Raw genomic sequence first — 14,337 nt, forward strand, 5'->3', positions numbered from 1 at the left:
TCCTTAAGGCCGATCAACCAACCTGTTAGTCTGAAACAGTCAAAGATATTATGGGAATACTTTACTCATGCTCTGCGCCAAGATGTCAAGGTACCGTAGGTAATACTTTAAGTAACAAGAATACGACAAAAATAAGTTTAACAGCGTAAATTTCTTACAATTAATAACACAATAAAGACGGACTTATCATTACATAAACAAAACATGACTCACATTTTATGTCTATTAGTAAATCTCACCTCGAGTTGATTCTTACGTGTGGGCTTTAATTTCAGAGAAGCATTTTAAAAGTATTCATAACCGGAATCCGTCTTCAAAGTCTCGGGAGGTTCCCTGTCCACAGATTTATTAATTAAAATCCATATAAGCTCATTAGTTCCATCGTCAAATGCTTTAAAAATATTTGTTGAAGCTCGGGAGCTGTTCAACAAATTGTTTCATTAATAAACAATTCGAAACTTGTGACGATAGCATCTGTGCTCGGAATAAATTAATTATAATGACATTAATTACAAAACATAAGGAGCTCCCAATTAGTGGCAATATTTTTAGAAAACTTGTAAATTATTGACCCAGCAAACGGTTGACATTAATGTATTATGATTGTATTTAAATTAATGTCGATTTGTTAAAAGAAAATAAAACGCTGAATATTTTACTAATTATAAGAGACTCCAAAATCGTTAAACAAACATAAAATGTGTGATATTTACCAACAGCATGCTATTAACGTGTCTATTACTGTTTTATATGGCTATAAATTAGCTGAGATTATATACACTTTTTCATTTTGCACTCTAAAGCAAAGATATTCCTCTTATTTTTTTTTGCTCAAAACTTTAAATAATAGCTCAAATAATTATTTATAGTTTTGTTGCCGATGTGGACTTATTTAATAAAAATATTATTTAACCAAAATTGGCAGAGAAAATGATGAAGGTTATAGGCGCAGGTTGGCAAATTGAGGTGGCAGTAGTCAGGTCATATCGCGCGCAGAACAGATTTCCGCTAGGGTCTTCTTTTCTAAAGCGAGAACACGAACCGGCAAACGCAACGCTGCACGTCCACTCACAAGGTGAACAGATGACCTTGTCAATATCGTTGAGAAACTCTTGATTCAATCCGCTACTAACCAGACTTAATTGAAATTTGAGCGTAGGTCTTTCGCTGGCCGAAATTATGATGATAGTGATATCCGGGTGTTCATATTTGTTAAGAATTATAAAAAAGATTAGTTTTTCATTTATTAGAGAAAGAGTACAACCATATTTTTGGCAGTGAGTGAAGACGATTCATCAATCGTCATACTTAAAATTAAATAACCCAGCCTGTCCTCTTTGACAATTGAAAATTAATGAATAGGCAATTAAACTTACTATTTCATTGTTCACACAGTTCTCGCGACAACTTTCTATCGCCACATTTCAAGTTAAACTCCGCTCTCACGTGCCGCCTGGTGGGAGGATTGACCAGGGAACAAAGAGCCGTGTGTCATGAGGAACCTGACACAGCGGCAATTGCTTTCGAGGGTCTTCAGATGGCGGTCAAGGAATGTCAACATCAATTTCGGTGGCATCGGTGGAACTGTTCCAGTCTGATGGCGAAAAGCACGAATCCACACGGAAGCGCTATCATGAAAAGAGGTAAGGTTAATTTTTTTACATATATATATCAGAAAGATTTTACCAACACTTGTGGGGTATTGCTTTCCTTAACATATCATTTGGATATTTATAAATATATAATTGTAAATTTTCTCATCGACAACAGATATTGACAATCTATTTAATAATAAATGATATGGTTATATCTCAGTAATAAATAATCTTCATGTAAGTACGTATAAAAAAATTAGTACATAGTTTTCGTGGTCTAACTTTTATTGCAAATTTATATTGACTGCATTTAAAAAATACTCTTTGTATTTCTTAATATATGTGTAAAGGATGATGCTATAACTTAATAAATACTAATATTATTTAAATAATCTAAGTGTGGTTTAAAGAAATACTGTTATGCAAAACTACGTAACACGATTTTTGAGAAGCTAATAGATCACTTATAGAAGACATTGTATTTAAATGCTAATGATTTTAATAAAGGTATTTTAAATAAAACTCTTAATAATGTAATACTATATAATGTATATAAATAAATGTGTGTTTGTCTGTACTTGATTGATGAAAAGAAACGACACAACCAATCGCCGTGAAAATTTGGTAAATTATTAGGTATTTCTTAGGAAGGTTTTTGAAAAATTGTTTTATCAGTTTAAGTTTGAAGTATCAAAACTGCCTTTTTATTCAAATATTTAATTAGACGCATAACACAGCAACGCGTGGACGGATGCACCTAGTATATATATGTATATATATATATATATATATATATATATATATATATACATACAATGGTCACAATTAAGTATGTATAATTTACTTCTCAGTGCTTTACTTTTTTCACAAATATTGCCACGTACATAACTGAATTTTCTTCTATTAGATAGTAGTTTTTCGCACCAGATACTTCAATCGATAGTTGCATATACAACTACCACTGCATGGAAAACTATCTTAATAGTTATATATACATATATTTTTAGCTATTGCGATGGTTTTCTTTGCAGCTATTGAAATGACATGGTTATTATCATAGAGCTTATTTCATACAGGTTTCATAAAGTAATGGGTAAATATTAACAGTTACGGGTCCACCTAAACACTGTATTAACAGTACAAGTTGACGCCAATTACTTATTTTCATAGTATATAAAATGTACAGCGTACTTAGCTTAGCAAAAAGCTTTGAATCTTTACTTTATTCCGATAACTTGTATACAGTAAATTCAAAAGTTATTACATTTTTTTTAACGGAATATGACTAGCCAATAACTTCTGGCTGTACAAAGTCTACAGGGACAGATAGCAAAACAATAATTAATTTTGTTACGTAGTGACCAAATTTCGAGAACGCTTTTTTTTACATAATTTATTATCTCTGAAACCTTTAAAAAATGGGACGGGGTGTAACACTTATTATTTAACAGCAATTTACCTCTTTAAAACTTTTAAATCTATAACCAACCACCCTGCATACAAAACATTGTATCTTTCTTTGCTTAATTAGGTTCATTAATGTTTACTACAACTACGGGGAAAGTAAATTTCAGGTACACTGTTGTTTTCATGACAAAGAACTAAATCATATTATTTGAAATAAATTAAAACATTTTACACATTTTGTAAGTCACTAAAACTCTATTCAGCTGTGTGCCTCTCTACCAACAATTTTACGAGAACGAGTTAATAATAAAAAAAGTTAAAAATTTAATGTTAACGGTTTTTGAAGTTCTGTTTGACCGTTAAAATTCATATAAAATAGTCATCGATTATGGATACGAAATAATATTGATAATCGTAAAATTAATATTTCAAACTGTTAAGTCATTGCTATTTGATATATAAATTAATTAACGACTCATATCATTTTTTCATGATATAATTTATTTGTTTATCATTATTTTAGCTGACAGATGCCCACTGATATACATAGGCATCCCTATAAACTTCCGACAAAGCCGCTGGGCAGTTGCCTGTATCAGCATTTTTCGATGATTTTAACAAGGACATTTATCCACCTTGTGAGTTGGCGTCCTATTTTTCGCTTGCCGGTCCAAGATTTTCACAGCAGAACCTTAAGGCTCCCGCGCAATTTGTCGCTTACCCACAACCTCTTCAACTTGTTAAACCACTATATATATCTATGTATTATACTATTAATTACATTAGTCACTATCATATATTTTATATCGCTCTATAACTTTCAATTTTTATATTCAGTAAAAAACATAGACTTGTAACATAGACTCTGACTTTAACTTTGACGCAGAGTTCAGTTTAAACACAACTGTAGTTGTATGAACGCCGCCTTCTAGCAAGCTAAAATTGCAATTACGAGCTTTAAAATAAAACCGTCAAAAAGGCAATAAAAATGCGTGTTTATTTATAAGGCTTTGTCGCTAATGGAAGAAACGCAATAACTCCTCGAGTTTCGTTCAGAACACGTAGGTGGTGGCAATCAATTTCAACATAATGCCAAAACCAGTTGCACTGAAGTTGTTTCAAATGAAAATTTTATTGAAATAAGCGCAACTAAACATTCGAACCAATCGCGATCAGCCATTACAATCCGAATTTATTACGACGAAAAATTATCCACGCGCATTAAGTCGGCCGAGGACCCTCGCGCATTATGTTCAGTATTTACTGATCGTCGTTCGTCTTTATGTCTATATCTCCGGGTGTGAAAGGCTTTGTCGAACTTATTTTTTCCACAATCATCGCACACGTTGACGTGGAAATTTACGAGCATGGAGGATGGGAGACAACAAATAATAAGACGGTCCTTGGCGGCCAGGTGTGGCACCGCTCCCGCGCCCCGCGATTTCACGCTACGTGTGGGTCCGACCGGCCGCCCCGCTGCCCCGCTAACCCCGCCGCCCCCTGCCGCACTCCTTCAATTAATATATTAACCCTGTACTGTTTTCATAAAAAGTACATCACAAAACATCTCCGCCATAAAGTTTGATTTAATTTTTTAAATAATATTCGATAACCACCTATGACTAATATTAATCACAGTTAGTAAAGTATGGTAAATGAAGCTGTTACAACTATTGGACAGTTCAAGTTATACAAAATTCAATGCACTATTAGTATTGATAACGCTCCGTGACGACACCTTCCGGCCCATCATCGCCACAATTCCGTTGAAATTGAAAAATTATGAAAAAATAGCGTAACTAAACATTTAAACATCTTTCTTAACTTGCCCATTGTTGGGACCCCGAGTTGAAACTCCGGAGCGAGAATGAGAAAGAAAAAAACTGAAGAACAAATCGAGAGGCTTTTAGATAGAATAATAGCGATCGATGATTGACGAAGAAAGATAATAATCATTTGGGACCGTCCAAGTTTTTTGCCGGCCATGTGGATGCGTCGATGAAAGGATGTTGCGGACGGATGGCGTTCTGGACGGATCACGGGATTGGTTCCGCTTCCCGGAGATCCTCCACACGTTGTTAGCGCTCTTGTTGTACGTGATGCTGGCACAATGCCGCACTGTCAACTGTTTAATGACTTTTGTGAAGCTAATGAGCCCATTGTCGGGGAATGTTTTCACCTCGGGCGTTAATAGCCAGCGATGGGGCCGCGATTAGCTTGAGATCAGATGGAGCGACGACGACCGCATCACGTGAGAGAATGACGCTCGTCAGGGCAGCCAGGGTGGCGGGCATGCGCTGATATAGATCTGACGAGACCGCGCACGTGACGTGAATTCACTGAGCGATTGTGTCATAAAAAAGTGACATTTATTGGCATTTTATGTCAACGACGTGTTCACAGGTGACGGAGCGGCGGCGGCAAACCGAGCTTGTAGCGCTGCAAAAAACAAATGCGCTTATCTGTCTGCCAGTCGTCGTGGGAATTCGTCTCACGGCGCAGACGAGACGTCATCGTATTAAAAAATAATTATTTGCATTTATTATAAACTTACAGTAGTATAAAAAAACTTAAACACATTTCAAATGTCGGTATAAATGGTCCTTGTTGTCTATAAGTAATAATAGCCGAAAGGACTTAAATAAGACGAGAACGTGTCAAAATGTCTCAATGGCGAGATGTGGCCCGACCTTCTAATGCCCGAGATAACATCATCCTCGGTGCGTTACCGAATCGTGCTGCTTCAGATGTCTCTCAACTGTGAGAAAAAACATACAAAAGGCCCTATAAAAATATGAATTTGTTCCCACTTTCGGACGTGACACTGAGTGCCTTTTTTCTCTCACCTCTTTGTTCCCTGCCGGATTATGGAGGCCGCTTTTAAGGGTTAATTAAGTCAAGAGGCATATTAGTGATATTGCGGATTTTTTCAACAATTTTAATGTGGCAGCTTAATGGACTGAATGGACTTTATTAAGAGATCGGTAAATCAAAATTATTAATGAGTAAATTTAAAGATCTTAAATTATAAATTACAAGATAAAGTACTTAAAGATCTAATCTTAAGTGTTGATAAGTGCCAATGCGAAGAGTATCATAAGTTTGAACTTCTCAAAGCCATTTATTTAAGTAATTTACTAATCATACTTGAATATTAGGTTACGTACTAAATTGTATAAACAGCGTGATTGGAAATAGAAGTCAGAGCTTCAGGGCACGGACTATTTGCAGTCAATTAATGTATAATGTACAGCGTGGCAATAAATACTCGTAATAATAATAATGTAATAAGGAAAAGCGTAAGGAAATAATTAAAGAAAAGAAAAAGAAACAATCAAACTTCAGATTACTGCATAATAAAATTATTAATAATTTTAATACCAATTTCCATCATAATTTTAGTGAATATATATTTATTTAAATACTAAATATATTTATTAATCTGAAAATACGTCATATAAAATAATTTAATAAGTAACATCTAAATATAACAGGGAGGTGTTATGCAGATTTTAAATACAAAATCTAGTCGTTCAAGATGAGAATGACAGTTGAGTTTATTAATGAAGTCTAGAGTAAAAGACCATGTTTCAACAGCTTAATTCCAGATGACAAATACCCACCGTTAGACTTTATTCCATTGATAGAGGACCGACTTGCTATTGTAGTTTGTGGGTTCGAAACTCGTTATACAATCTTATATAATTCACACTTTTTCGCGATTTCCCGATGATTAGCAATAGTTTCCTCTTTCTCTGGGTACCATAGTACCACAACGCGATAGCCAATATCAAAGCATGGCGATTATGGTATATACCATCAGAGATGTCTTGGAGTGAGGCCTATGCCTTGCAGTGAACGTTTATTGGCTGTAACGTTAGATAATATTATTACATGATGTCAAACTTTATTAAATTATATATTTTACAAAATAAAAAGATGCATTATCCCTTATTATATTATTGGTAGTGTAATGCCGAAGGATTCAAAATCACGAGCGACTTTCCGTTTGACACGCGCGAGGTCGCGACCGACCTATCGTCCGGTTTCGGTGATTAGCGATTCGCCACAGCCGGCCCGTGGATCCAGACGAACCTTAATTAGCACAAAACACTTTCCTCCCGCTGCTGGATTTATAATTGATGAACATTTTTGTGTTTTGATTTATCTTGTTTTCCTATTTTTACAACTTATTTCTTTATTTATCACTTCTCTCTACTAATTGCTATTACTATATAGCTGTCCTGAGAGTCAGACAAGAAAAAATAAATAAAACGAAAAAAAGTGAATATAAGGGTTATTCATTGATTTTGCCTTAAAGAAAGAAAAAATTTTTAATTGTCTGCACCGCAAGAATTTAGTAATATGTGATAAATTTTTCTTATGATTCTATGATAATTATAGAGAAATTTGTTTGATTTTAAAATTAGCTTTCTTTCTTTTGTTTGTCGATGACATCAAATGTTTGACAGCTATAAATGTGTTTAATTTATAAATAATTTTAATTTGTTTTAATATACTTTGTGCTTCTCAGGAGAAAAAAAGTATTGTATTTGCTATTTTCATGACAACTCATCCATTTAAAAGAGGTATTTGCGCCTAGCAATACAATTGGCATTTAATTTTTATTTACACAAATTTACACATTTAATAATATTCACTAGATAGTCATAAGACTGGAATGACGCTTACAGGATTGTAAGAAATATTGCCACATAAAGAAAAAAATTAAAACCTATTCTTATAATTCTTAAATCCATAAATTACATGTTTTATTACTGCAGTAATTTCAAATCTGAGTTATACAGACTTAGCATCATATCTTATATAACTTCTTTTCTATTCAATTGTAATATTCAATATCATTTAGCAGCTATAGTTTAGGATATATATACAAACTAATGCAACTTTCAAAATGCTCTTTGACCAATTGACTCATCTCATCTCATTAAATGCAGATGTTTACAATAAATATAAATTTGAAGTCCAACTCATCTCATAAGTATCTACAAAACTCGATATAAATGTAAATACAAGAAATTGCTTTTTTAATTATCTCAGTTAACATACTTTAAACCTATAGTTCTTATAAAATATTTTAGCACTTTTAATAAAAGAAATACATTTTTCAAAATCCTCAAAGTTTTTATTGACCATTTTACTATTATCTCACGCACTTAGAGGCACTTTTGGATCATGAGCTATTCATTTTATTCTCTGGACAACAAGTCTCTAAACAGTGTTGTATTTCTTTTCCTTAACGTAAGTAACAAAGAATTAATATATTAAAATATAATAATTTAAGGCTATTAATACCAATAATACTTTAATACTTTTAACTATAATATATATAACTTTAAAAAGTTAACGATCTTCGAAAGATGTTGTTAGATCTTGAACTTCTAAACAATAAGAATATTAATGCAGCTAATGGATCGGCAAGTTAAAATGACAGTGGGCAGGGTACATAGAATTAATAGCCGATGGGGAATTAAGTTTCTAGAACGGAAACCATGGACCAGCAAGCGCGAAAGACATCCACCCACAAGATCGAATAACGATCGTATTAAGGTCATCAGAAGACGCTAGATGCAGGCTGCATTCAATTGGTCCTATGGGAAAAATAAAAGGGAGGTCCAGCAGAGAAAATCCTACGGCTGAAATGATAATGATCACGAGAGTAAGTGAGTATGTATCACCCGCAACATTCTTCTCCACCGCCATAATTCTCAAACTCCATTCGTTCGTACTTAAGACTTCACGGTAAATGCAAAAATATTGTTAAAACTTCTCACTAGCTATCGCTTTGTTACAAACCAATGTATATACGATATTTAACAAACCTCTTTAACAATAACAGAGCTGTTTACGAAGAATCTCAGTGGTAAACAAAAAGCTGACGTAAGCTCATTCATTTTGGCACCACATTTAGCGTCTATCAAGTCGAAAGCGAAATATGTTCCGAAAAACCATTTTAAAATCGCAAAACTCACGATCGTAAATCACCGGGCGATGCGCAAGAGCGCATGCGCAACGATGTAACACGACACGGAAAAAGTCGACCACCGCCGACCATTGTTCGGAAAAACCTATCAGTATGCGCATTCGATTATATAAATGTCGCGGACATACTTTTTTAAATGAAGAAACGGAGATAAAATAAAACGCTTAAAATGATAATTGAAATTTGTATTTGCTTAGTAGCGGCTGTGAATTTTTTTACGAACCGGCGCCGTGCTGCCCTATACGGCAACAATGGAAATTTACAAATTTAAAACATCTCACAACATATTAGCAAGAACCATTGTGTAATACATCAAACATGATCGATTCCAAACAAACACAAATACTCCATTCAAAAAGAGTATACCCGTATTATTACATTAATTCCTCTTAATTTTATCATTATCACCATCAAAATTTTAATCTGCGAGTACAATAAGCAACTATTTTGCAAATATTACATTAAAAAGTACCTAATTAAAATACATTTTATACGACTGCTAATTATACAAGAGCAAGATTTGACTTGCATACATCGAGTGTCGTTAATCGTTGGACTTTTTACCTTTAAAGTCGTAGCGAAATTGATGACGTGGCATGCATTATTGAAACAATCGGAGATAAAAACGAACGTTATAAGTGTAACGGAAGAATTTAAAATCTGTCATGCGTTCAAAATCCAGAGCATTTCTTCGGAGGGACTTGAAAAGAAATCAATTTAATGGAATTCATTAAAATCGATTAGGGAATTCGGCACGCTTTCGCGAGTTTGAAAATGAACTCTATTAACAACAAGTGTAGTCATCTTTTTCTTCATGCGTCAGTATTGTGATCATCAATACCAATGTTTTAGTCTATTTGAATCCAATCTTGTACTAGTTCGGTGTTGATTTTAGTGAATTGACCCCTAGACGTTGTAGCTTCAACAATAATCATTAATTTTGTAAAAACAATCTCTTATATGAATCATAAAAAATACGAGTATTTGACATATAAATTGTACAAATCAAACAATAGTTAATTATTAAAGTTATACTTATTTACCTCCTCACATTTTTCTTTAGTATGTAATTCTTTAATAATTAAATTCGTATCCATCCAATTCAATAATATGCTTAATTTTAGTTTATGTATATAAATATAATATATAGTTGTATTTATAAAGTTGTGAGGTATATTTTATTTGCTAAACTTGCTTTGTGCAAAGGTGTAAATTGCTTCTAGATCTAATTAGTAAATAATTTACTTTCACGTAGTGATATGTATTAGTTGAGAGAAACACACAAAATAGTCGCGTATGATAGTTCTTTCAACGCAATATCTATCAATTTTTCCAGCGAATTGAAAATCCGACTGCCGTTGAGTATACCATTGATTGTGAAAAAAAATTTTTTTCACTTATTTCCTAGGTAACATAACATCTTTACTTATATTTGCGATGCTATTTACCATACTTTTAATCTGTTTTAGAAGTATTTATTTGTGACATTAGTTTTAAATTATTATCTAATTGAAGCATATAGTTAGAAAAACAAATTCGTTTGGTCACCCTATAAAGTAATATTTTTCGGATTTGAACACTTAGCGATAGTCTTATTACGTAATACAATTACGGGTAAAAAACGAGATTTTACTCCATTTAATATCATTAACAACGTACACCTTTTATAGATTCAAATAATACTTGCATCGCTTTCAAATAATTACGTCTCGTTAAAAAGTTACTTCGAGCCGTCTAATACTCCAGCGTTTCATTTGTGTCAGATAAATATTTTGCCCCTTCAATAACCATCACTTGATTTTGATTGTACTTGAAATACTGTAGTAATGGATTTTTTTCTATTCAGTAATCTTTGTCATGTCAGTACATGACGCAATAATTACATTATATTTGTTTAATAATTTGAATGACAGATCAGTTAATAAACTAAGCACATCTAATTAAACTTGTACTATGTTGAGTACTAATCCACTTACATGTGTGAACGACCATTCGTTTAAAGCAACAATAAAATTTAAATAATAAATTGATCTAACTAAAAAAATGTAATAATAAGTTTATTAAGTAATAAATATCAAATAACGGACAAAAATAATATAAAATTACAATACATAATTTTTAGAACAGTTATGAACCAAAAAATTAATCCAGATAGTAAGTCAATAGGAATAGAACTGTTAAGATCATTAGGGTTATTTTGGATATTTGCTAGTGATAACTTTCTCAAGTTTCATCTACTCCTTCGTGAATTGAACTAACCCTAACAAAACTACTGAGACATTACAATTTCTCAAAAAAATATCTTGTGACATATATTTACTCTACTTTTTTGGAAATTTCTTTAAACATTTCCTTCGCCTTCGTACTCAATTTTATGAAGATGCGTTTGTACGTGTTTTGCCCTTTTATTTTTCTATTTACTTTTCAAAATTTGAGGACATGTAACTTTATTTTTTTTAAATAAGAAAGTGAACAGTTAAATATAGAAATAAAAGTATTTCTTCCATTGTTTCTGCAGATGTTATTGCTATTAACCGTAGTCGCTTTTACAGATTCATCTGTATTGAGTTCACGAAACGGAAGGGTCAGTAGGATATTTCTAACAAATTTTAGTTTGTATTGGGACCTTTTTTTGCAACTTCTTATATTAGACAAAACCTTTTAGCCGCAGTATTTGACGGAAAACTGAACAACTTCCAATACCTTCTCTTTTTGTCCTCAAATAGGATTTTCCTTCATAGCCATAGTGAGATTTTTATAACACTATTAATTATTATAAATTAGCGAAAACTTTCCAATAGGACTGAACTTACTGAAGTATATTTTTAAGTTAAATTTACAACTTTAAGTATGTAAACAACATTTTTTTTCCTGATGCATTAAGAGTTAAAGTTCTAATAAATTAAGGAATCCATTATAATTATTTGAAGGAATATATTGTTTTCACAAAAGACATAAAAAGAATTTAAAAAAGGTTATTTTAGATTTTAAAATTGGAAATAAACGTTATTCACGACTGGCTATTACATAAACAAACAAACGGAATCACAGTATATATTCCGCAATAACAGTAAAGCAACTCGCTGATCCGGTCACCCATGACTCGCAATCATCGAAATCGATCAACAGAGCGTGCTATAAATCGAGACGTATCGATTCTATCGCGTCTCGTCGAATCGACAAATATAAATTTGTCACTGGCCTCTCGGTAAAACCGCGACGCATTCGAGCTAACTTTATAAATAAACAATACGATTGGCCTACCTATATGGTCCTGTAACCCGTAACATTTGTTAAGACACGGTGCACGATCTCAAAATTGCATTGCAGATTTTTGTTTATACTTCACGACTAGAAGTGATCAATAAATTCTAAATTTTAATACCTTTGTATAAAATAGCTGTTGCTAGAATCTACGGTTTCCCATATTTGTTCCTGCGAGATTTTAAAATCTATTGAATTATTTATTTTAACTTTTAATACAGCTTATACATTATTACTAACTCCCTTGCCTGCATTGCGAGATCTGCACTATCTGTAGTGGGTGCAATTTCATAAAAACTGTTAATGGTCATTTTAAAAATGCCACAAAAATTTTCGCCAAATTGTATCTCTATAAGAGCTATATACTATGTAAACATACATTATTTCAATAAAGACCCCCTAGCCCCGTTACGTATGGAATTTATTAAAATATCTTCTTAGTTGATCTCCGTTCAGCGAAAGGAATAATTTCAACAAATTTCAAATATTTAAGCCTTTAGGTTACAGAGATATCTTGACAAATAAGTAAGTTGATGAAAATCTTTCATGTATAGATTTTAAGACGAATTAAAAATATCTTTAATATTCAAAGGATTTTATGGTAGTCGTAAGAATCAAATTGCATTCAAAAGCCGTTCGATTTAAATTTAATTACACACGATCAATAATTAATTTTACGTCATCGTGTTTAATTTTAGTTAAGTAACAACAATTAATAATTTATGTATAATACTAGTTTTACTCCATCTTAAAATAAATTTCAAAATTGAATTTCAATCTGTTAAAGTTAACCTTTAATTAGATATATCAAAAATATCTAATGAAATGTAAAATATTAACATAATTTAGAAAAACACGGAAAATTTCGAAATCAATTTATCGCATATGAATTGATAGAAGATTGTATAACTAAATGAATTCAAAATAAAGCTTTGTCTATCTAGCTAAAAATAAAACTTGATAACTAACTACTATAAGCTAATTATATTATATGAGTAAAAAAGAAAAAAAATCTTTTAGACAAAAAATTGCCCGATTCTTAAAAAAAAAAAACAATTAAAAGATACAACGATCCTTAATATTAACCTATTCTAAACACCCTTCGTTGCTAATTTTTGTAATCACTTGCGACAAAACATATAGAGCTAAATCATAATTTCATTTATGTTCCTATATGTAACAAAGTGTATAATATAATGTAATAATATGATGAAACAAAATTAATATTTTATTTTAGGTACGTTTTAAATATCGTTATGAATAAAAAAACTAAGTCTTTATTAATTCATCTCGAGGAGCGATCATTCGCGCAGATAATGGTTGATTTATAATGATTACCATTTTATTATAGATGACTCACAGTAAATCATGTCTTCCCCAGTTTTGGCGCAGACGCAGTTTGATGACCTAGAGTCATGACAGAAGTCAGCTGTTTTCGAAATTAACCTTTTTGCGTCCATTACTCACATTTCATGACGCATTTCTTTCAAGACACCGTAATTTTCTGATGGAATCCGGAATTGTACGCTTGAATAAGACATTCAAACGGAAACCAAAATATTTCTTTTTTATGACTCAACCCACTACCGACATCAAAGTGAAATCTCTATCCTTGTAAGATTTAATGAAACCGCAAATGAATAATTTAATTAATAATAAATATGTATGTGAATAGATAGAACGTGTACGCTTTTGAGCATTTGAAAAGACTCTCCAATGTTAGGTTTAAGCAGTGATATTGACGAAATGTATTATTGTACTGACGGACTTTTCGCTCACAGATCAACGACAGACTATTCCAGTTATTCCAGGCAAAAGCTTACGATATCATCATATCCGTTTTTATAAGTAGAAATGAAACTAAAATAAATTCTGTACTGACCTCGCGTGATAGATTACAACCGGAATACTATTTCCATATAAGAATAAGATTTTTAGTCGACCACAAACTGAATGGATAAAGTCCTGTCTTAATAGATGAATAATCGATTCGAAACTTTATTACAAAAAAGAGTTATTTTAAAATCGTAGTGTTTATTATAATGCTTATACATACGCAATATTTGG

General features: G+C 32.2%; 1 protein-coding gene across 1 annotated transcript in view; it reads left to right on the forward strand.

The window, feature by feature from the left end:
- The window catches only part of Wnt10 (Wnt oncogene analog 10), a 44,703-nt gene that overhangs the window by 10,985 nt on the left and 19,381 nt on the right, over positions 1–14,337 (forward strand). The window contains exon 2 of the mRNA XM_068765379.1: positions 1,396–1,643. Within this exon, the coding sequence (XP_068621480.1) occupies positions 1,396–1,643 (248 nt within the window). The remainder of the gene's footprint in view (positions 1–1,395; positions 1,644–14,337) is intronic.

Source organism: Battus philenor, unplaced genomic scaffold, assembly GCF_028537555.1.
Source record: "Battus philenor isolate CCGP_79_NKW_IND1 unplaced genomic scaffold, ilBatPhil1.0.hap1 SCAF_2, whole genome shotgun sequence".
Lineage (NCBI taxonomy): Eukaryota > Metazoa > Arthropoda > Insecta > Lepidoptera > Papilionidae > Battus > Battus philenor.